The sequence below is a fragment of the Hypanus sabinus genome, chromosome 30 (assembly GCF_030144855.1).
Source record: "Hypanus sabinus isolate sHypSab1 chromosome 30, sHypSab1.hap1, whole genome shotgun sequence".
Classification (NCBI taxonomy): Eukaryota; Metazoa; Chordata; class Chondrichthyes; order Myliobatiformes; family Dasyatidae; genus Hypanus; species Hypanus sabinus.
Genome location: NC_082735.1, coordinates 26,213,794 through 26,237,992, shown reverse-complemented (window position 1 = coordinate 26,237,992; position 24,199 = coordinate 26,213,794). Strand labels below are relative to the sequence as shown.

Genomic DNA, 24,199 nt, shown 5'->3' with positions numbered 1-24,199 from the left:
GAGCTGTCCACATGTCGCTTCAAAACAGAAAAATACCACAAAGCCTTGACACATCTTGAGCCAATGAAGGGACCATGACCTGCAAATACATTTATATTTCCACAGGCTGGGTTTCAGCTCCCTTAATGATAGGCATGATCCTTTAACACTGTTAAATGCAACACAAAAGAAGTTTTGTTTTATGTTGTCTCGACTGAATTCTCATCTTGGCATTTTTAAAGACAAGAAATCTGCAGAAGTTGGAAATTCAAAACAACACACACAAAATGCTGGAGGAACTCAGCAGATCAGGCAGCATCTACAGAAATTTTGGGCCCTCTTCTTAAAAATGTTGAGTTAAATATCAAGCACACAGTAATACTACAGGGTAGTGTAGTGGTTAGCACAATCCTATTACAGTGCCTGTGCCCTGGGTTCAATTCCTGTCGCAGTCTGTAAGGAGTTTGTATGCTCTACCTCTGGGTGTTCTGGTTTCCGCCCATATTCCAAAGGTGAATCGTTCAGGCTTAGTAAACTGTGGGCATGCTATGTTGGTGCCAGAAGTGTGGTGACACTTGCGGACTGCCCCCAGCATACAGTCAGGATGTGTTGGCCATTTCACTATCTATTGATGTTTCAAAGTACAATGGGAAAAATAAAGCTAATCTTCAGTCTTTTAAATAGGTGATGAAAATTCTACCTTGAAATAGCAATGGGAATGATATCAAATAGTTGGCTTACATGGTATTAAGCTTATTCTAATGAAGGATCCTAGACTGTGACTTCATCCCTAAGCCTCAAAATGGCAAATTAGAGAGCGTAGATATCACTTTCCACTGATGTTGCATTTTTCCAGCAATTTGCTTTTATTTCAGACTTTTAATACCTAATGGTTTCTGGATTTTCATACAAACACATTCGGACAAACCACTCAACATTACTCCCCGCACCTTCTGCCTGCCCACACATCCCCAGAAGGCCGGATGAGCTGATCCCCCCAGTTGTCCACTGGGAGTCAGTGACAAGCACTCAGCAGGGTCTGCAGTTACTCAGCCAGGCTCCCTCCTCTTCTTTTCCCATGATTTTTACCATCAAGGAAAACAAGGACAGAAACACAGTTTCCAAAATCACTGTGGGAGTAACTCCACCTAGGACAGGGGTTCCTAACCTGGTGTCCATGGACCCCTTACTGAATGGTATTAGTCCGTGGCATAAAGGAGGTTGGGAACTCCTGAGCTAAGGACAGCAGCTGTTCAAGAAGGCATCTCATTGCACCATCTCAAGCACAATTTGGAATGAGTAATAAATGCTGTTGTCCATTCCAAAACTGCACTTTAAAAAGTATATAACTAGGTCTTAGATAATATGAACTCCTCATTCCCTGAATTTGTTCTGTCAAAACTTGGGGAGTTTTTAAATTATGTTTGAATGTAGACATATTTAAATGCTGTTAAAATTAATATAAATAACATTAGAACATTACAAAATGTATTTCAAAAACAAAATTAAATGCAAAGGGATTGTGCGGTGAATTGGCTTCCTTATTTAATGTAAAATTGTTGGAGCAAGGCTTCCTAACCTGGGATCCACAGACTGCTCGGCTAATGGTAAGGTTCATTTGCATAAAGAAGGTTGGGAACCCCTGGTTTAGAGAATGTTTACTGCATTACCCCTTGAATGGGAGGCTTGTCTGCTGGAATTCGGGACATCAGGAAAGGACTTCACTGAAACATTTAAGATATCAAGGCTTGCTGACAGGGAGAATGTGGAGAGGCTTTCTTTTCCTTATGAGAAAAATGGGACATTATTTAAAATTGAGAGGTTACTCATTTAAGAGGATTGGAATGATTCCTTTTCGTCTCCCCTCTCAGAGCTGAGTCACTTGGATTCAGGATAATTGTACCATCAGTTAATCAAGGCAGTAACTTATTTGGGTCTTAAAGAACAAAAGCAAATCAAGAAAATTGCCAGAATTTATTTGGGACACTATGCCGCTTAATTGGGGCAGGAAACTTGCCAAACGGGTTCCAACTGATGTCAGTTGCACGTACTTGTGCGGCAGTTAAACGCTACACTGTCCTTACAGCGAGCCGTTTTTAAATAGCATCGGCTGTGTGTGTTCGTGTTCAACAAAGCAGTGATTTCTGTCTCTGATAGCTGGCGCAAAGTAAGCGGCAAGGCAGTTCCAAACCGTTTAGTTCACTGCGGCTTCAAGCATTCAGGCTTGGAGATGCCCGAAATGGTCAGAAGTGAAAAATGAAACAATTGCGTCAGCAAGTTAGAAACTACAAAGAATTTGAAGGTGTTAACAATCATCTTGATTGTTACAATGAAACTGAAGACTAGGAAGATGCAACAGTCGATGGCACTGTATGAAAGCAGTCCATTATCTGTATTAGGTGACTGTACTGATTTTGTTCATTGCCTACACTAGATAGATTCCTCCATCAATAACTGGAACTAATACACAGTTTTATAGTACTGTAGTAGCAATGGTAGTGTTCTAATTTGTTCTGTATTTCATTTCAATACATAATTTGTTACTCAGTCTTTTTTTGTATACCTTTTTAACCATTTCTATAAAACTTCATCTGATTGGGGTAAACACGAGGAAATCTGCAGATGCTGGAAATTCAAGCAACACACACAAAATGCTGGTGGAACACAGCAGGCCAGGCAGCATCTATAAGGAGAAGCACTGTCGACGTTTTGGGCCGAGACCCTTCGTCAGCTAATTGGGGTAGCTGGTTAATTGGGCCAAAATGTTCTGGTCTCAATATGTCCGAATTAACCAAAATCCACTCTATTTAACGTTTTTTTCCTCAAAGGATAATTGAAGCAAATTCTGAATATTTTTAAAGGAAGGTCACAAAGATTCTTAAAGGTTGGGTGAACTGGAATGCAGTGCTGAGGTTACAAAACAGATCAACATTATCTTCTGAAATGGAGGAGCAGATATGAGGAACTAGAAGTACTATTTCCGATCCTAATTCTGTATATCATTTTTATAAACATTAATCTTCTGATTCTGTGCTGGACCCGGCTACCAGCTAAGCTGTTCCTCTACATCACCAACACATCACACTCACTGACTTCCTATGAACCTCAGCAACACAGGGAAATGACAAACGTACCAGTAGCCAGCGGTCAGCTCACACCAGACACATAGCAACTTTGAGACCAACTTAAGTAGGAAGCTGAACACCAGCAGACAGACAATCTCAAATGAATGAATCAATAAGCTGCTACTTCTGCAAATACAACATGGCATTTTACAGAGCAAATAGTAATCATGTACAGAACTGCATGTGTTCAGATTTTTCTTGGTCAAACTACTGATTAGAATTTACTCAATGTGCATTAATAAATGAATTAATGTATAAAATGGTAATCTTTTTATTTTTATTGAGATACAACATGGACTAGGTCCTCCCAGCCCTTCGAACCAGGCTGCCCAGCAATCCCCTGATTTAATCCTAGCCTAATCATGGGACAATTTATGATGACCAATTAACCTAGGTCTTTGGACTGAGGGGGGAAACCGGAGCACCTGGAGGAAACACATGCGATCGCGGGAAAAATCTACAAACTCCTTGCAGGCAGTTGTGGGAATTGAACCCAGGTCATCTCTGCTGTAAACCATTGCGCTCACCACTACGCTATCGTGACGCCCCATCAATGGGATGATGGGGATACAGTCAAGAGGCTTTGGTGAGGCTGTATCACAGATTGTGTTTCCGCTGACGACTAAGTAAGCCAAATTTGAAAATAGCCACAGGTGCCAGGCCGAAAGAGTCACCTGTAACTCTGTGGCATTAATTATGGCACTGGAATCTAGTGTGGTGCTGTTGAAATCACTGATTATCATAGTGTGCCAATGCTGAAAACATTTTTTTGAAAGACTGACCAAGAAAAACAATAGGCCTGTTGAAAGGTCTCAGCCCGAAACGTCAACTGCTTATTCATTCCCACAGGTGCTGCCTGACCTGCTGAGTTCCTCCAGCATTTTGTGTGTTGCTCTGGATTCCCAGCATCTGCAGAATCTCTTGTGTAAACAACAGAACTTCCTTTACAAGAATTATTTTGCACATTTATGTAAAAGCATGATCTCAACAGGAATTTCAACTAACAAGATCTCATTTTCCATACCTATAATTAAGAGCGGAAACAGATATTTTTCCAATTCCAGCTGTGCTATTTTAGTGATGTATTCTCAGGGTATCAGCTGATGCTTCAATATGAATATGATATTCAAAAACAACTAACCTGTGTCCATGTTTGGCAAGAAAAATCTGTGCTGTTTTGATTGCTTCTGCTACTTGATCTTTCTTGGCATTGAGTTCTTCAGTCATTGCCTACAATGTTAATAAATATTTTGAGGCTCCATTTTTATGCTTTGTTGACTTTCTTCCACTTACAGCTATGTCTTCCAACAGAAATCGTTAACTTAGCACAGATGTAGCTATGTGGTTTGAACAACGTGCACTAATCTCAGTAGAAATTGCTTGCATATGCCTGCTAAAGCCAGGTAAATATACTTCATATGTAAAATTACTTATCCTTTACCAAGGTTCAGAAAACAAGCAAACTACTTATCAAAATAATCATACACGTATCATCACACTAAACTGCACGTAGAAAAAGGTAATTTAGTCATAGAAAAGTACAGCACAGGCCTTTCAACCCATTTAATCCATGCCAGATCATTTTATCTCCCTATTCCCATTGACCTGCTCCACTGAATAGAATAGACAGAATATAGAAATACAACAAAAATGAGAATTAAGATTATATCTAGCTACTGGACAAAAAAGCAATAAATAATATGCGTGAACCTAGTTTATAATAATTACAATTTATTTTAGAATTTTTCATGAAAAGAGCAAAAAAATGTTGTCAATATCAAATTACCATTAGAAATGCAAAACAGCATAAGTATGGAATCAGTTAAGAAGATTTTTTAAAAATGCCAGGAACAGAATGTATTTCTCTAACTTTGAATACAAGAACTAAAGCTAACTTATTAAATCGCCTGGATTTTGCCGAGAAATACTGGCAGCACCGCAGCAAATGCTGACATTTCTTTGTGCGATCGCCAGTGTTCAGTACTCCCATGTGACCAAGGAAGTCCCAAAAACACCAGCCAAATTTTCCTGGCACTGACGCAAGAATGTCAATGGAGTCCGAAGGCAGAGTTCCACCTTGCCGAGATTCTCTAGTTATATTGACTGCAAATGTTCATTCCTTTTCTCACTCCACAGATGCCAACCAAATTGCTAATTTTTTCCCCAACTTTTGGTGTTTTTATTTCGGATTTCCAGCAACTGAATTTATTTACTTTTTGATCTCATTCACCCTTTTACCTGCCCCTCTCCTGCGACCTCCAACTTCACACAGTCTATTAATATGGATCAGTAATTTACTTGCACTATTTTGGGTAGCTGCTTTACAGAATACTTCAGTTCACAGAACATAGGAAATCTACAGCACAAAATAGGCACTTCGGCCCACAATGTTGTGTCAACCACGTAACCTACTCTAGAAGCTGCCAAGAATTTCCCTACCGCACAGCCCTCTATGTTTCAAAGCTCCATGTACCTATCTAAGAGTCTCTTAGAAGACCCTGTTGTATCTGAATCTACCACCATTACAGGCAGTGCATTCCACCCACCAACCACTCTCTGTGTGAAAAACTTACCTCTGACATCCCCCTTGTACCTACTTCCAATCACCCTGAAACTATGCCCCCTCCTGTTAGCCATTTCAGCCCTGGGATAAAGTCTCTGGATATCCACACGATCAGTGTCTTTCATCATCTTATACACCTCTATCAGGTCACCTCTCATCCCCCTTCGCTACAAGGAGAAAAGGCCAAGTTCACCCAACCTATTCTCATAAGGCATGCTCTCCAATCCAGGCTACATCCTTGTAAATCTCCGCTGCTCCCTCTCTCTCTCTATAGCATCCACGTCCTTTCCGTAATGAGGTGACCAGAACTGGACACGGTTCAGATCACAAGAGCGACCATCAGCCTGTTACGTTAAATTCCTGTTCTTTCTCACATCCCTATCCTTGGATGGTCATCATTCCATGGTTTAAAAGTATCTCATTTTTCTGATGAGATGTATTACAGCCTTCTGGACCGAACAAAGAATTCAACAATCTCAGCCGACACTCTTGTCCCAATTCTTTTTGCATTTCTTCAATGACTCTTGAGGTAATTATTGATCATCTTCACACCTTTATTTCATTAGCATTTTCCCCCCTTTTCCATTTAAATCTTTACTGCGTCTTATCTCACCACAAGAACAACACCTTTGTCTCACCAGGTCTTGCCGAAACAATTTTGTTAGTGAAATCACTTCACTAATCCCTTCAGCCTACACAATATCATTCCATTTCCTGTTCATTCATGTTCCTATCCAATAGCCTCTCAAACACCTGTACTGTGTTTGCATCCTCCACCACCCCAGATATCCAGACACCCATCACTCTATGTAAGAGAAAAACTTGCCCCGCAAATCTCCTTTGACTGTAACCCTCCTCGTTTTAAATGCATGCCCTCTGGAATTAGACATCCCAAAGGGCATGCATTTTGTCCTCTTCCTTGAGCTGCCCTTTTTATGCAGCTTAAAAAAACTCTCCAGGCATTCCCAGCTCTGATGAGAAATTTGCATTTTCTGTTGTTAAAAATTATTTTCAAGGTAGGCATGGGTTCCATGAACCCCTCTGTTATTGGTAAGGGTCCATGGCATAAAAAAGTGATCTAGAGAAATAATGAAATGCAGTAACAAGTTTCTGGGTCGACTGTAACTAGTTTTAGCTGGTTCTGCTTGAAATACTTTGAGAAAGAGATTATATTGAGAAAAACGGACATAATGATTAATACAAAAACTCTAAGATGCAATGAAGTTCCATTACCATTATCTCTGTACATGCTAAATCAAACTGAGGAAAGGAACCTCGGTGTGCAAAACCTTTCACTTCCAAAGGTTATGAGTGGCAGCCACTGAGGATAGAGGAGAGTTCTTAATTTTGATGGAACACCCTTTTTCAGAAGTGGACGGAGTGAGCAATTGCAAGTTCCTGGGTGTCAAGATCTCTGAGGATCTAACATGGTCCCAACATAGCATATACTAAGAACGCACAGGAGATTTGGTATGTCACCTGAAACTCTCGCAAATTTCTACAGATGTACTGTTGAGAGCATTCTAACTGGCTGCATCACCAACTGGTACAGGGAGGTTGAGGAGTGGGGGCTACTGCACAGGATCGAAGTAAGCTGCAGAGAGTTGTAAAATTAGTTAGCTCCCTCATGGGCACCAGCCTCTGTAGTATCCAGGACATATTCAAGCAGCGATTCCTCGAAAAGGCTGTGCCATCATTAAAGACCCTCATCACTCAGGACATGCCCTCTCCTCATTGCTACCATCAAGGAGGTACATACATAGTGATTTAGGAACAGTTTCTTCCCCTTAACAAATTTCAAGACATGTAGCGGTGATACTAAACCTGATTCTGTGTGAAATAGTGGCTTGCCTTTACCTTCATCAGGAGTGAGCGCCATGGTTGTGGATTTGGATGACTGTATGTTCTAATGCCAGCTTTTCATCACTGACGGTTTACAATTCCAGACCTAGATGCACACATACCTGCTGCTCACAGAACGACTGCTCAATGGTTTCCAGCCCTGCTGTTTCGGATTCAGTCTCCTTGCTTCTCAGCATCTGATCGGTGTTCAAAACCCAGCCTAAGAGCTCCTTCAGCTTCTCGACGTGCTCCTGCTTTTCCTCCTCAACAACTTTCTGCAAGTTCGGGAGTAAATAGAGAAAACATGCACTGTCTGTAAGATGATTAAACATATTCAGGTTCAACTCTTCAAACAGAACTGATGTGAACATTGAACAGGACAGGAAGAGGACGTTCAGCCCACAATGTCCGTTAGATTATTCCCTTCTGCCTGCACATAATACATAGCCCTCCATTCCCTGCATATTTGTGGGCCAAATGTGCTAATTTTTGTCTGTAATATACTGTGCTGCTGCTAAAAGCCAAGTTTCATAACATTTATAATCTGAGCATCCATGTTGATCCTCTCTGTGCTTTAGGGCACAGTGGGTGGCAAGCTTGCCATTTCTTTTGTAGTTTGTCTGTTTTTTTTAATGCGGCTGAGTGCTAGCTAGACGCTCAACCCATCAAGCATGCAAAGAGCCGGCCGGATTCGAACCCGGGACCTCTTGCCTCGAAATCCAGTGTGGCTGCCACTGCGCCACTGGGCAGCTGTGAGTACGCACGCCCATGACAATAAATCTGAATTTGCCACTTACCTCCTCTTCTTCCAGTCGCCTCAATGCGTCACTGATGTACTTCACATGTTGAGTTGTTAGAGTAACCAGTGCTGTGTACTGGGTTCTCAGATCCATGAACTATAGAAAAGATAAGATGTTGGAAAAATCTTCAAAATTAAGCTTACGATGTAGTTGGCAGGAATAAAACCTTAGACTTTACAAACATTTCCCACCTCTTGGGTAATGACATCAGATGATGAATGGATCCGCCGGCGTTTTACGGGCGATTTTTGATGAGATTCAACAAAGGCCCTGTAGGTCATCAGCTGCAGTTCATAATCCTGAGGAAATCAGATTGAGGCCATTTGAAATCCTGTTGTTCTTTCGGAGGAAGATCAATCCAATCTGATCCAATAAGTGCAAAGGCTTACCTTCACAGCTGCAGAGTACTGTTTAGACAGGGTCTGGCATTCATCAAGTTTTGTTTGGTTATTTTCGATTTCAGCAACCAATGCCTAAACAGAAATAAATAATTTAAGTGATTCTACTTATGTGATTCACAATCTCTGCACCGTTCTTGATTTTTTTTTGGGAATGTACTACGTTATAACGGGTGGCGGGGTGGAATCATGCCTCAACCAAAGGTGGTGTAAGGCCCTCCTGCCCGCCACTAGCCAATAGGTCACCCTTGGGCAAGGTGTAAGAGCTGCTTATACCCCCCCTCCCCAAATCAGGGTCGTGTGAAGCCACTGGAGCAGGTGATGGATGGTCATGTGAGCATCTGGTGCACATTATAAGTCCTGGTTCTGTGCCCACTGACGCCAGGCAGACAATCTCGGAAGAGTATTGATAACGGCTGGGGTCACCTGTCTTGTAAAGACACTGCCCAGAAGGTGGCAGTGGCAAAACACTTCTGTAGAAAAAATTGACAAGAACAACCAAGGCCATGGGACTATGATCGCCTATGTCATATGACACGGCACAAAATGATGATGATGATTGAGTTTCGGATGTGAAATTTATACAGCAGCACAGAAATATCTAAAGGCATGTAAACTCCAGTAATAAGTAAAACAATACAAGAAATCAGCTCAGAAACTTCTAAAGTTCTGCCACCTAATAAATAATTATTTTCATTTATATATTTAAAAAAAATCACTTCAGGCAATCCATTACTACTGAGGATAACATCATGTTGAGTAGATGTGGTATTTCCTACCGTCTGTTGACTCAGCTGTTCTGACAAGATCTTCGTATCTTCTGCCTTGCCCGGTTCCATCTTGCCTTGCTGAGCAGTAGTCTCCTCAATCCAGTTGATCAGTGACTGATGGAAACCCCTGTAATTCTTCAGCAGCTCCTCAATGGTCGCCAACTCAGATTCCCTGCACGGTGCAGGAAAGAGTAAGGTGAAGTGATATAAGAGATGGGAATAGAATCAATTCTTCCCCTGTGCTACTCATGCTTTATTGTCAGGGAAGGACACAGATCGTAAACGGAAGGGCACCAAGAAACATCGATGAACAGAGGGATTCAAGTCCACAACTTCCCGAAAGTGGCAACACTCATCAATAGGGTGGTGGAAGTGGAGAATGACATGCCTGCCTTCATAGGTAGTGCCAGTCATGGAGTAGGGTCTCAGCCCGAAATGTTGACTGTTTATTCATTTCCACAAGTGCTGCCTGACCCACTATGTGTGTGTTTCTTTGCACTTACAGCATCTGAAGAATTTCTCGTGTTTATATAAAAAAAATGAGAGTGGAATGTAATGTTGCACCTTTAACGAACACTGGTTAGGCTCTACTTGGAGTACTGTGTGCCGTCCTGGTTACCGAACCACTGCAAGGATGTGATTGCGTTGGAGAGAATGCAATATGGGCGAGTAGAATCAGTGTAGATGGGCAGCACAGGCACATGAGCAGAGAGGTAATTTCTCTGCAGTACAACTCTATGAATGCAGACCAAAACAACAGTCATTGCAAATGTAACAGCAAAGAACCAGAGTGAGAGGGAACGTGTTGGGTTATGGACTGTAGTTTTTGATGGACGCTAGATTAAGGTCTCTTTGGGGGTTTTTACTACTGCCTGCATCGCATGGGAGGGGGGGTGCTCGTACAAATGCGAGTAAGGACAGGGGAGGGATGATACTTTGCTGCTGCTTGTGCGTGGCAGGGTAAGAGGGCTTTGGGGTTCCAATGTTTCTGTCATTCATTATTTAGGGATTTCCTTGTTTCGTGGATGTCTGCGAAGAGTAAGAATTTCAAGTTTTATATTGTTTACATTCTCTGCCATTAAATTGAACCATTTACACCATTTGATTTGCCAACATAACAGCTCCAATTTCAGAGATGAAGAAAAGTGGGAGAGGTACTTTACATGGAGCTACAAAAATATGTTCAGGATTATGTAGTTCAGACATTCCTTGTAAAATAGCAAAGTACAGATGCGCTAGGGAGCATGAACGTACTGACTGGCTGTCAGATATGTGCTTATCGAGCGGATAATCTTCCTCAAACATTAACTCAGAAATCTAAAATGGTGCAAGAAGTAATCTTCAGAGATGAAAGTCGATGGAAAGTGAGTAAGAGAGCCACTTCCAACCTTAAAATAACAAAATTAGAAAACTGGGCAGATAAGAAAGTAACATTTCACTATTGCAGATGGGAAAATAAGTTATTCCACAGTTTTAACTTTGTAAATTAAATGGCAGAATAGAAGATTACTTGAGGCATTTGGTTCCAGTAAAGGTGCATGGAAAAGTGAATTCGTTAACAAATTATTGGGGTGTGCTGCTATTCACCTTCAAGAAAGTGAGCAGGTATGAATGTAGAAAATGAAAAGAAGGGGAAAATATAAGCAATAACATAGAAACCTTTTGCAGGTACACTCCCCTCAGTAGTGCTCTATTTTAAAGGATTTCAGTAGTTTTATTGTGGTGTTTGCTATTTTCAAATTAGAAAGCAAGCAGTGATCTTGTGAGCCTACAAAATAGGTTTTAAACACAAATCTTAAAAGCAGAGAATTCAGACAAAGCTAAAGCCAAATGATCAGATTTGCTTTGAGATTTGGATAAAATTTGAGATAAAATTTAATTAAGATTTGAGATAAAATTCCAAATATAACAGCTCCTGCACCTCAGGGAAAAGGTCTGAAATTAAGATTTCACTTCAGACAACAAGAAATCTGATCGTTTTATGAAGTCACAAAGATGACCAACCTGTTTGCAATCTGTGTTTGGATATTTCGCCAGCGGTCTTTCAGCTGTACCACTTTTTCTTGGTATCGTTCCAAATCCAAGCTCCGCTCACCGTGCAGCTCGAAGAGATGTTTACAAACCGTTTGTGCTCGTCGCATTTCCTCTTCCAGCGAGGAAAATACCTCATGCTTTTCAGTCACATCACTGAGCCATTGCTGCAAGTAGTAGATATTATTTATTTACTTTAAGAGGTAAATATCAATATATTATTAAAAATGACATTATACACTGTTTAATGCATAGCTCATAATAAGCTCAGATGTAATGTTCATAGTGAATTACACGTCAGAATAAAATTTAAAAAAAATAGGCATCTGTTAGTCTCATGAGACCATGGATTTGCGCCTTGGAAAGTTTCCAGGGTGCAGGCCTGGGCAGGGTTGTATGGGAGACCAGCAGTTGCCCAAGCTGCAAGTCTCCCCTCTCCACGCCACCGATGTTGTCCAAGGGAAGGGCACTAGGACCCATGCAGCTTGGCACCGGTGTCATCGCAGAGCAATGTGTTGTTAAGTGTCTTGCTCAAGGATAAATAATGCCTGATGTATTTCTCAGTGTGCTTAAATAAATATCCAGTTAGACAATAGACTGCAGATTCTGGAAATCCAAAGCAACATTCAAAGGAGTTGAAGGCAGCATTGTGTCAGGCAGAAACTCTGGAGGGAAATGGACTGTCAGTGGTTCGGGTCAGGACACTTCATCAGAACTGAAAAGAAAGGTGAGTATACGGGGTGGGAGGGGGAACAGAAGCAAGAACTGGCATGTAATAGGCAGATCCAGGTTTGGGGGGGGGGGGGGGCATCAGGTGTGAGTGTGATAGGCAAATGAGGGAGTGGGAGGGGAGTGTAAACGAAGAGTGAGGTCGATAGGTGGAGAAGTCAAAGGGCTGAAGATTGAATCTGATCAAGGACAGTGGACTGTGGGATAAAGGGAAGGAGGTGAGGAGAGGAACCAAAGGGTGATTGCCAAATTGAGAGGGTGGGAAAGAGAGAAAAAAAAAGAGGTGATGGTGGCAGTGGCATAAAGGGAGAGAAGAGACAGGAGAATAGTTTCTAGAAGGCAGAGAAATTGAAGTTCATACTGTAGGGTTTAAGATGACCAAGGGGAAATACGAGGTGCTGCTTCTCAAATCTGCGTGTAGCATTTGCTTGGCTGTAGAAGAGGCCATGGACAGGGAAGAGTTAACCACGATCGAAGAGGTAGAAAAAAAATGGGACTCGTGTTGAGTAGTTGATAGTCAGCATTGACGCAACAGAATAAAAAGGTCTTTTCTGTGCTGTGTCCCTATGGAGAGTTTAGTTGTCTCCCACTTGGGTAGTACCAGGACTTCCAGAAGCAACTAGGTAGGATTGTGTTCATGGTCATCTAATACTCATTCGCACCTGTAATATGCGCCTGTGTTCTCCAACAGCCTCCAGTTCTACTGGAACAATATCTTCTTCACTCAGCTTCATTTCATACATTTTAACCAGCATCTCTGCCCCTTGGCTACTTTTCAACATTATGTCCACCGTTTTCAGCCTAAGAAGAGATTAAAATGTATTTTACATTTAAAGTAACTATATTCTGCACAGAAGACAAAAGTGGTAAATTTAGAGGAAGTCTAATAAGATCCAAATTAATAATTTTACATTTTCTTTTTTTTGGACAAATCCATGCCTTTTCATCTTTTGATCAGAGGTATATTGTTGATCCTTTCCGTGCTTTGTGGCGTATCGAATGGCAAACCTTGCCATTTCTTTAGCATTTGATTTTTTTTTTAAACAAGGTTAAGTTGCTAGCTCCACGCTCAAAACAGCACGGATGGAAAGCTTGCAATGAGCTGGCCAGATTCAAACCCGAGACCGCTCGCCTCGAAGTCCACCACACCCCCGGCTGGCCAATCAGGGATATTTGACAAGATTCAAAAGTATTGACTGGTCACAATAATACTTCAGCTAGAACATCACAGATAAAGCATTTAGTTTGAAATACCCACGCAGTAATGGATTATTCTATTAATGCCTTTTACATAAAAGCAGACTCACTTGTCCATGTAGGTCGAGGATAAAGAATGCACTTGATCCATCTTCTGTACCACTAGGTCCAACTCAGAGCGCAGGACGGGGACACTAGCTGCAGAAGGTGACTGGTAGAACAAAGTCTCACATTTCTTTGTGACCTCATCCAGTTCCGATTTCAACCCATTTAGTTCCTGCTGCATGTGCTGCAAAAGGTGTAAATGTTCAAATAATCGAATTTATTTAGGGCGATTTGAAAGACAGGCAAATACAGATACAGCAAGAAATAATCAGATATTCATATGCATTTGTCATGTTGAATAATATTGAAACATGGCAACATTAGTGTATCAGAGCATGGCTATCACATGGCTGTACAGTGCTGTTGAAAAGTCTTGGGCACATATATATAGCTAGGGTGCCTAAGGCCTTCGCACAGTACTGTAATTTGATGTATTGCACTGTACTGCTGCAAAAAAAAAACAAAACAAATTTCATGACATATGTGAGTGATGAGGAACTGCTTCTGGTATGGGTCTTCTATTGTGGAATGAAAGTGGGAAGGGGGCAGGGAGAGGGGAATCATGGTTGGGAAAAGGGGAAAGGAGAAGAGACAGAGCAGGAAGCACTGGAGGGACATCCTGTAATGATCAGAAAACTAACTGTTTGGAGTCAAACGACCTTGCCTGCTGTCTCAGGGCTCATTGTGTCTGCATCCGTGACACCCCACTGCTCCCCCCACCCCCCGATCCTTGCACTCCTTCTCTGCCACCTGCCCCACACCCTAGCCGTGACACTCCACCCTCGCCATTCCCAACAATCTCTGCTCCTGCCAGAAATGCAAATTCGATCTGCAGTCCACGTTATCAAACACAGTACTGTGCAAAAGTCTTAAGACACCCCAACTGTACATACGTGGCTAAGACTTCTGCACAGTACTGAAGTTAAAAAGCTGTGATCACCAATCAATTGCATCGTACTATTGATATATATTGCACAAACCTCCTGTTGAGCCATTCTGAGGGCACTTTCTTGCAAGGCATCCCCTTCCACTGAAGCCTGAAGCCTCCGTATTAACCTTTCTTTGAATTTTTCGAGGCGCAGAGATATAGTCTGCAGTTCTGAGATGCATGTCTTACTGAGTGTTTCGTCTTTCTCTTCTGTTAAATAAATACACGACAATTCTAAAAGTCAATTTAAAGTAATCTCTTCTGCTATTTTAAGTTCACATATCAGAAGATGAACAGTTAAAAGAATGAAATCATTAAATTAGCTTTTGTGCTTTCAAATGTTTTCTGGAATTGCATATGGCATGATCTGTCTGGAAGGCACACAACAACTGGACAGCACGCAAAATAATAGCTTTCCACTATATGCTATAATAAACCAATACCAGCACACTAAACGTGAGAATAAAGTGTCAGTGTTAGTAGGGTGCACAGTGGTTAGCAGAATGCTTTACAGTACCAGTGACCCGGGTTCGATTCCTGTTGCTGCCGGTAATGAAGACATACCAGTCAGAGGGTCAATTGGTCATTGTAGATTGTCCTGCAATTAGGCCAGGATTAAATTGGGGGATTGCTGGGCAGTGCAGTTTGAAGGGCTGGAAGGCCAGAAACATTTTACTTCTATCTTCTCCAGTGAAACAATTCAAATTTCTCATGTTAAAATCTATGGGTTTGCTTTTCCTCGCCAATGTAACCTCCTCTTGTCCCACAACCTCTAATCTTTGTATTCCACCAATTCAGGCTTTTTGCATATGTCCAGTTTCCTTCACCAGCTTCAAGTCCTTCAAGCCAGCTGGATGACTTGGTTAAACTCAATACCATGCTTTACAGACTCGGAATATACTTTTGCTTTAACTTACGTTAACACAGTGGGAGGAGAGTGATGATCCAGGGAGAAACACAAGTTGGCTGGCACACTGGCAAGGTGGATTGATGGGATTTTGATATGGGTGGCGTGAATTAACCCCAAGCTCTGCTGCATGCCACAACAGAGTGATTAATCAAAGGGACGCCCAAGTTTCAACAATTCAACCCGGACAATTTTTCTTTTAAGTGGACCTAACCAAAGAAAAGCTATACCTTTGGTACTTCTTCTTGTATCATTACACATCATCCTCTACTTCTCTCCTTCCCGCCCTCACTCCATGCTTTGCCTTCCTAAAGTTAGCTTGCCAGGTTAATCCTTGACAACGACACTTGTGATGACCCTCTCTATGAGTAAGCTGCAAGACAATCCTTGACAATGAACCTATCTATGAGTAAGCTGTGACACAAAGTTATTACTTATTCACTCTTTAACCTCATTTCTTTAGAGGGCTGCTTCCAATAACACATTCCTTGATTAAAATTCAGACAAAATGAGGAAGTGATTGGAAAGCCGAAGCTGAAATTGCTCAGTAATACGGGAGACTTGCAGCTTAACAGAACAGACTTCACGCAGAAACTCTTTCCTCCTATCCTCTTGGTTTCTTTCATTCACTACAAATACCAACAAGAATGATACTAATGTTTAATTTTATATTGCATTGTCAATGGGTCCAATTAGTGATTATGAATGAATTTAGATATTTGGGCATAGTGTACTTTAGGGTCATGGGAAAGCCTACTGAAAACAACTGAATTGAGGAAATTTAGCATCCAGCAGGGGACACCTGAGAAGCTCAAGACTTTAGCCGCAAGGAGTTGCTGCTGACTTCAAGGCAGAAGGACAATTGAAATGTTCTTCAAATGTGATTTCCTTAATGTTGAAAACTGAAGTATTCAATTTCTCCCATGTTAATCACACTAATTACAGGTGGCAAAAGTTAAAAAACTTGTATTTCTGTCGACAATTTCACCTGTAACTAAATGACCAAGGACAAAAGTCTTACTTTTGAAAAGGTTTGCCTTTTATTATTCTTCAATAGAATAATAAACCAAGGCAACCAAGGCAGAAAATGATAAATGTTCTTTTAAGTATAAAAGACTAGCTATAATTTGGACTAGAATGTCAGGGCAGCGCTGACAGTGGAAAAACTAAAAGTAAAATGCTGACCACAAGTCTGGTAACCAACACTACTTTTATCTGTCTCCAGAGGTAAAGTGGTCAACTCAAGAAAGACATTTTTAAATTAAGTCTTGCCATCCGTGATAGTGGGGGGGAAGGTTAATGCTTTGCAGCTGTTTGTGTGCGGGAGGGGGCTTAGGGGTTTAATTTTTTTTCTGTCATTCATTCTTTGAGGTTTTTCTTCCGTTTCGTGGATGTCTGCGAAGAGTAAAAATTTCAGGTTGTGTTCTGAATATTAAATGGAACCACTGAATCATTGACTAAGTAATTTCCCACATTTCTGTTGCTGGAAAAAAAGTTCCAATAATTGATCGTCTCATTTTTAAGGAGGTTGCTGGTGTTCATTTGTTGGAAAGAAGCAGCAATTTTTAAAAAATATAAAAAAAGGGAAATCTAAATCTGTGTATCAAAGAAACATAGTGTACTGCTTCAACAATAGGCCCCTTTCATTTGTAATAATAACAATGCAGACAATAATCAAAAGGTATTTAACTTCATATTTTTGTGTATTTTATGAACAGACCTGTTTCCATGGTTACCAGTAGCTGTTCATAATGGTCCTTACAGCTATCCACCTCTTCCTCTAACCGCAGTCTATCAGCAATGGAAAATACTTGAGACTCCTGGCTGTCTTCAAGGAAATCCTCATAATGCACCTGGAGATTTTTCATCACCAGCTGCTGCTCACTTGCTTCCACTGTCTTAAACTGAAATGAGAAAAGTACTGAGATTATTACAAATGGTTTCAATTCTTACATAATTAGCATACAAATTGGCAGAAGTTGCAATCCCTGCTAGTCAGTTACTGCACTGATCTAAATTTTATAAACACATTGCCACTCAGAAAATAATAGTTTTATAGTGTTTCATATGTAAGTAATCTTTCACGTAAACAAATATAAGACAAACACATTAGAGAACTTATTTTAACATAATATGAAAATCTTGTCAATATTATACACGACTCTACATGCAACAGCAAAACCTTACAACAGTAATTTCTGCAAACTAAAAGGATGCAACTCGTACAAGAACAATCAGGAGTCATTTTCAAACCACAAAGTATGACTACAGATTTATACCATTCCGAAAGGGACCGAGTGCAATCTGTTAACAGAACAGTGGATACGTACAGTGTCTTTGTTCCAAGAACGAATAGTTTCAATGTCTTTCACTAGGTAGTTCCAGGACACAACACTTTTCATATTAATATGCAGCTGATGCCACAAAGCCATAACATTTTGATACATCTGTTCAATTCTGAAACACATGATTAGAGAATTAAGTTAACATTTAATTTACATCACAGCAGCAGTCTGATTACATAGAAGTCATGGTCCACTAAGTTGTACACTTGTGCATCCACTTATTTAAAATATGACGACTGACTTCTACAGCCAGACCTATAAGAAATATTTTAACAGACTGCCTAAGTTAAAAAAAAAGTTGATTTCTCTTTTGAGGAAAATTTTGATTCAAGAGAATTATGATTAGAATTAAGGTCAAATAAAAGTTTTATTCTAATTTTTAAAAACTTTATGGAGATATAGCACAGAATAGGTCCTTCAAGCTGCATCATGCAGCAACCCGATTTAATCCCAGCTAATCATTGGTCAATCTACATTAATCAATTAACCCACTAACCAGTATGCCTTTGCACAGTGGGTGGAAACCCACATGGTCACGGGGAGAACGTGCAAACTCCTTACAGGCAGAGGGTGGGAACTGAACCCGGGTTGCTGGTGCAATAAAGGGTAGTGCTAACCATTATGCTACTATGCATTAGTTATAACATCAAATGTCCTATCACATTAGATTGAAGTCTCCAGGATATGACCAGTATATCATGTCATTAAAATAAATATTTGACTTATCTAACACTTTATTTCCACAAGTGCAAATTGCTAAAACTGCGACAAATCCATTGTAAAAAATGTGTTTTGCAATGAGAAGACTCGAAAACTCTCACTAATTAGAATCTGAAAATTCTGAATCTTTTTAAAAATGTAATCCACTGATTGTACTCTGTGATAATTAACAATATGGAAATATAAACGATAATGAAATGGTTCATTTTGTTTATTACCTGCTGCCAGTATCTATGGCCTCCTGGTTGGGTGCAGGGATTGTGAAACATACTGATGGGACCATGGCTTCATTACCAGTTGGGCTAATAACCTTCCACTTGGTTCGGTGAGAGTTATCTTCCAGAACACACTCATCGTTCTTACAAACAGTGATCTGTTAATAATTACAAAGTTAAAACCCCAGTACATTAATCAACATTTATACTTCACCATTGCTCTTTATCATGGTTATCCACAGAAACATACTCCAACTTGCAAGACACACATATACTTAAAATAGAAAATGAAGCAATTACATACTTTTAATTTCCTCATGATATTGTATATAAAGTGTTGCTCCATGGCCACTGAAAAGACTGTGTGAATAAATAATGAATGCAAAGTGTTGCAAGGGATCCAGTGCTCTATGGTGCTGACCCAATGAACCAAAAAAATCAAGACAATTCATGATATACGAATTGTAGAATTCCAGATATTCATACAACAGTTAGTCACTTTGAATGAGGATAAGGACTGTGACATCATTAAATTGATACTTTGTTTGTCACAAATTTTGGATAAAATTACCATGCATTTGTGATTTAAAAAATTGTTTTCAATTCTTGAAAGTCCGCTCCTCAACCAAACGGTTATGGGTTTTGAATAGTGACAATTATTTAAAAAAATTAGCAAGGTGCATTGCACAATGCACCATCTCTGATGAAGGGAAAAATTGGCATGGTTGGATGACCCCAATGAAAACGTACCTCCTGTTGGCCAATCCCGGACTGACATTGACAGTGGTAATGGAGTGAAGACTGCGGCCCAGACCCTGTAACCTTCCCAGAAGATGGATGCTGCATGGTGCCAAGCGGCTCCCATGAGAAATAACAGAGACAGGGCAGGGGGGAAGTGAGGGAATAGGGATAAAAAAATTGTTTGCAACATTCATTAAATTTCTTACTTAATATAACACTACAGAGTTGAAAATTTATATTATATGAACAAGATGTCAGTGCCAACGCTAGGTACAAGTCACCCAAGGATAAATATGGAGACTGATTTAACATATTTTAATACTGATTTCAAAAGTATTTTCTTCTCTTTTCAATCTTTTACCATGTGCAGATATAGAGGTCATACCTCAATTTGCCTATAGTCACAGATTGCCTTGATTGGGATAGTGCCTTTGAGGACGTTATTGGGATTTCTTGGTTTCAACTGAACAATTGTTTTTGCTCTTCCGACGAGACCTGCTATGCAACTCTTGTACTTTATCAGCTGCTCCTTTTCATCCTAAGAAAAGAAAATTATATGTAAACCGCACGATATTCAAAAAGAAAGCCACTCAATAATCAAATTAGAATTGTTGAACAGGGAGACATGCGCATGTACAACCGATTTATAATCAGCTTAAAGAAAACTCCAGAAAATCCACAATAAAGACAAATTTAATTAATATATTCAAAACAACAAAGATCATTTTAATTAATGAAACTAATATAAAGAATATTCAGACACCAACTGCAATAAAGTTAACATATTTTCTGCATTTTAAAAGAGACAATTTCAGCACTGAATTTCAATTCAACACAACATAATTCACTTTCTAGTTTTGCCTCTAGGGGACATGATTATACAATGCAAGCAAAGTTGTAAGTCCCAAAAAAATACTCAAAAAATTCAAAGGATTCAAAGTGCATTTATTATCAAATTAATATATAAATTATATAACCTTGAGGTTTGTTTGCTTACAGACAGTTGCAAAGCAAGAAACCTGGAAGAACCCAATTAAAAAATGTAAGACCAACCCCCAACGTGAAGACAGAAAGAAAAAAACAAATCATGCAAACAACAGAAGCCAGCAGAAGCAACAGCGTTCCGAACCAAATCGAGTCCTTAGATCCATATCCCCGCTGTTGCTCGGAGTAGGCCCAAAGCCTCGATATTCAGTTCATCACATTAGCGGGGCAAATCACTTCAAAGCTCGCAGGCACAAAGCACAGCAGCCTCACAGCCTTAAGCATCACAGAGAGAGAGGAGCCCCCAGACTATCTGGGCCGGCGTTTAAATTGTCCGAGCCTCACTCTAGGACCCAGCTCTGCTGCAGCAAATCGCTCCAGGCCTAGATTTCACTGTCGGAGAGCCGCTCTCGACCTCTCCAAATCGGCCCAGCGCCCTGAGTGATCCAACGTTTATGCAATGGTCCAAGGGAAAATTACTCCAATGGTTATGCCCTCGCAATTTCTAGAACTTAAAATGATTACCAACTCATTTTATATTAAATCATATCTACAAAATTTGTCGTTTTTATAGATAAACATCAAATGGATGGATAAAGTGCACTGGATAATTTAGAGGTACTGGAGTCTACACATAGTGGAATATGGAGCAACAAAAGAGAAAAACTCAAAGAGGGTCAAAGAGCATCTGTGTGAGGAAAGGAACTGACAATATTTTGGTTCAAAATCCTGTATCAGGACTGCAGTGGATTAGTTTAATTACTTTGGGAAGATCAACACTTACATCTGATTATCAATGTGCTTTTGATCTTAATTAAAAGATAGCTAGCAAAATATTCCTTTTATTGTAGATTAAAAATGAAGGTGCAGTTCAGATTTTTTTTAGTTAGCCGAGAATCTAATGTAGAAAAAAAGCAAATAACTAAGAATCGCCAAAGAAAACTTTGTAAAGATCAAAATTGACTGGTCCTTTTCTTATTGGTATACACTTCAATTAGATACAAATTGACAAAGATGACAGAGATCTCTATATTAACATGTGGGATCTGGTAAGTGCTTAAACTGATAAAACTGCGCAGTTTTCCAATATATGAAACTGACAAGTCTTACAACCCCTTGATCAGCTATGAACAGTTCATTAGATCATGAGCTAATAGTGTTGTCTGGAGTAAACAACAAAAAAACGCTCATAAAGATGTACTGAACATCTTTATTCTTGAATCAAGCTGGTTAGAAATTCTTTACGTGCTGTAGAGGTGTTCTGTTTCAGTATCTAATTACTGAGACTGCTATAGATACATCTGACTTTTCATATGCAGCAGTTTATTACATGAACTCAAAATGACCTACTTATAGTAAATAATTCGCTGGTTAAAATAGGTTTAAGCTCAGATTGGGTACTTGGAGCTGCTGACAACAGCTCAACTCTTTTGTCACAGTGTAAATACACAAATGCTTAAACCCTCTTCAACAGCTGAACTGTTTCACCTGAAGAAACATCAGAACAACTATTTACCTCTCCCTAATTCAATTAATCAGATGCAGAGTCATGACTTCCAAATGCATACGCTTTTATTCCTAGCTTTCAGGTAAAATACCAAAGCATTTTATCACCTTAACGTATATTCCGTCTCGGAGCCTCCAACCTGATGGCATGAATATGGATTTCTCCTTTCTGGGGCGAAAACCTTTCCCCCTCACCTCTCCTTCCATTCCTTACTCTGACCTCTTATCTCTTCTCACCTGACGATCACATCCCTCTGGGTCCCATCATCCTGTGGTCCACTCTCGTATCAGATTCCTTTTCTCCAGCCCTTTACCTTTCCTACTCGCTTGGCTTGACGCATCACCTCGTAGCTACCCCCCTTCCCCCACCCCCACCTTTTTATTCTGGCATCTTTCCCCTTTCTTTCCAGTCCTGAAGAAAGGTCTCGGCCTGAAACTTTGACTGTTTATTCACTTCCATAGATGTGAATAGTTCCTCTAGCATTTTGTGTGCATTGCTTTCCAGCGTCCGCAGACGTTCTCACGTTTACTCTTGGCAATAGCTGTTGTTGTGACTGAGAAACCAACAAAGGACGTGTCACAAACCGTTACCCACTATGATGTCTTCTTACTCAAGTTCAAAACTTGGCAGCAGTTCATTTATCAGTGCTTAATTCAGGCCCTTGTCAAAAAGAGTTTTGAATAACAATAGCTACTTTTTTATATGTAGACCATAGGCTATATGAGCAGAATTAGACTAATTGGCCCATTGAATTTGTGTCACCATTTCATCATGGCTGATCCATTTCCCTCTCAGCCCACAAAACTATTTCTTAAGATAATTATTCATAGGCTAGATTTATACACACGTCCAGCAGGCATAACTCTGTTCGTACCATTGAATCTTGAAGTAGGTCCTCCAGTTTTGATAGACTACTGGTCTGGTCGCACTTGTATTTTCTCCTTATTGTCTCCTGCAAGTTCCGTAGATATTGTTCTGCTTCCTTAACATCGCTTAAAAACTGCAAGACAAGAGGAATAAAAATATCACCCACATCACTAGTCAGAAATGGCTGAAAGAGAAGATACTCTTCTTTCAAAGTTCGGTCTTGGTGATCCACTGTGCATTAGTACTGAAAAAACACTAACTGCAGAAAATGAGTTACACTTTCAGATTGCCCAAGAGACCGGCGAAGACAATTAGTGAACAATAATGCACAAATGCTGAATGTTTTACAAAATAAGCAACAGAACAAGCACTAGTGAACTCGTTAAGAGTCAAATATAACATAACTGACAAGGTTTAGTATATTTATGGAAGCTTTTTTGCTGACAGATGTAAGGGCATATTCTGGAGTTGGGAAAAGAGCAAATATTAATTTCACCAGCAACCAATCTTCAACCATGAACGCTGACTGTAGATGGAATTTAAAATGTTTCCTTGGAGCTGACTGCAAAACAAACAATGCTGATTAACATTAATTTTGAGTGTCAGGGTTGTGGGTGTGAAGAAGTATGTGAAAACTATATATAATTCAAAGGAAGTATTATAGATCACTCTAACTATAGAATTGTCCTGCTGTTACCTTTAATCTTTAGCATATAAAAATGTCGTGTAAAATTAGGTCAGGAGGCCTCTTCCTCCAAGAATGTCTCAATATGATGTCTGTTGCTTATTTTTGTTGACTAAACCACTTCTATATCCACTGGCATCAATGTCTCTCTGGTGACTTTGTTCATGTTAAAACCACAGAGGTAAAGGGCATTTTCACTTGTGTAGTTGGGAACAATAAAGGATTGATTTCAATTGGCCAAAGGGCATGTTTCTGCGCTGTTTGACTTTCACAGGTAAAATGAGCAAGTAGTTTAATTAAAGGTAAACGTGAGGTTATCCATTTTAAACCTAAAATGAATAGAATACATTTTAAATGCTTAAAAGATCAGAAGCAAGTCCAAAGAGATTGGATGTAACATGCATATAAATATTTTAAATGTAAAGAAAATATAATACATGAATGCAAGGAGAGAAGTCATGCTGCCACAGGTATAGAAAGCTGTGGTTAGACCACACTTGTCATACTAAGCGAATCAAAATATATCAGTGCAAGAATGTTATCTAGACCGAGGGTGGACTGGATTGAAATATCAAGTGTATCTGATTCAAGGGTTCCCAATCTGGAGTCCATGGACCTCTCTGTTAGTGTAAGGCTCCCTGTCATTAAAAAGTTGGGAACCCCTGGTAGATAGATGTAAGCTGGTTGGCTGTGTAGGAATAGAGAACATATCCTTTAAAAAAAATCTAGAGTCAGCCTTCTGAGGAGAGAAGCGAAAAAAT

The 24,199-nt window shown here is 40.0% G+C and overlaps 1 protein-coding gene across 1 annotated transcript in view; it reads right to left on the bottom strand.

Moving 5' to 3' along the window:
* Positions 1–24,199, bottom strand: part of LOC132383464 (microtubule-actin cross-linking factor 1-like) — a 509,885-nt gene that overhangs the window by 212,030 nt on the left and 273,656 nt on the right. Inside the window, exons 21-36 of the mRNA XM_059954443.1 lie at positions 22,761–22,886; positions 19,781–19,933; positions 19,405–19,512; positions 18,658–18,812; positions 17,705–17,831; positions 17,095–17,278; positions 14,520–14,677; positions 13,545–13,723; positions 12,900–13,038; positions 11,482–11,675; positions 9,487–9,649; positions 8,699–8,782; positions 8,501–8,608; positions 8,307–8,405; positions 7,632–7,784; positions 4,246–4,334 (exon numbers count right to left, since the gene is read on the bottom strand). Coding sequence (XP_059810426.1) covers positions 4,246–4,334; positions 7,632–7,784; positions 8,307–8,405; positions 8,501–8,608; positions 8,699–8,782; positions 9,487–9,649; positions 11,482–11,675; positions 12,900–13,038; positions 13,545–13,723; positions 14,520–14,677; positions 17,095–17,278; positions 17,705–17,831; positions 18,658–18,812; positions 19,405–19,512; positions 19,781–19,933; positions 22,761–22,886 — 2,219 coding nt within the window. The remainder of the gene's footprint in view (positions 1–4,245; positions 4,335–7,631; positions 7,785–8,306; positions 8,406–8,500; positions 8,609–8,698; positions 8,783–9,486; positions 9,650–11,481; positions 11,676–12,899; positions 13,039–13,544; positions 13,724–14,519; positions 14,678–17,094; positions 17,279–17,704; positions 17,832–18,657; positions 18,813–19,404; positions 19,513–19,780; positions 19,934–22,760; positions 22,887–24,199) is intronic.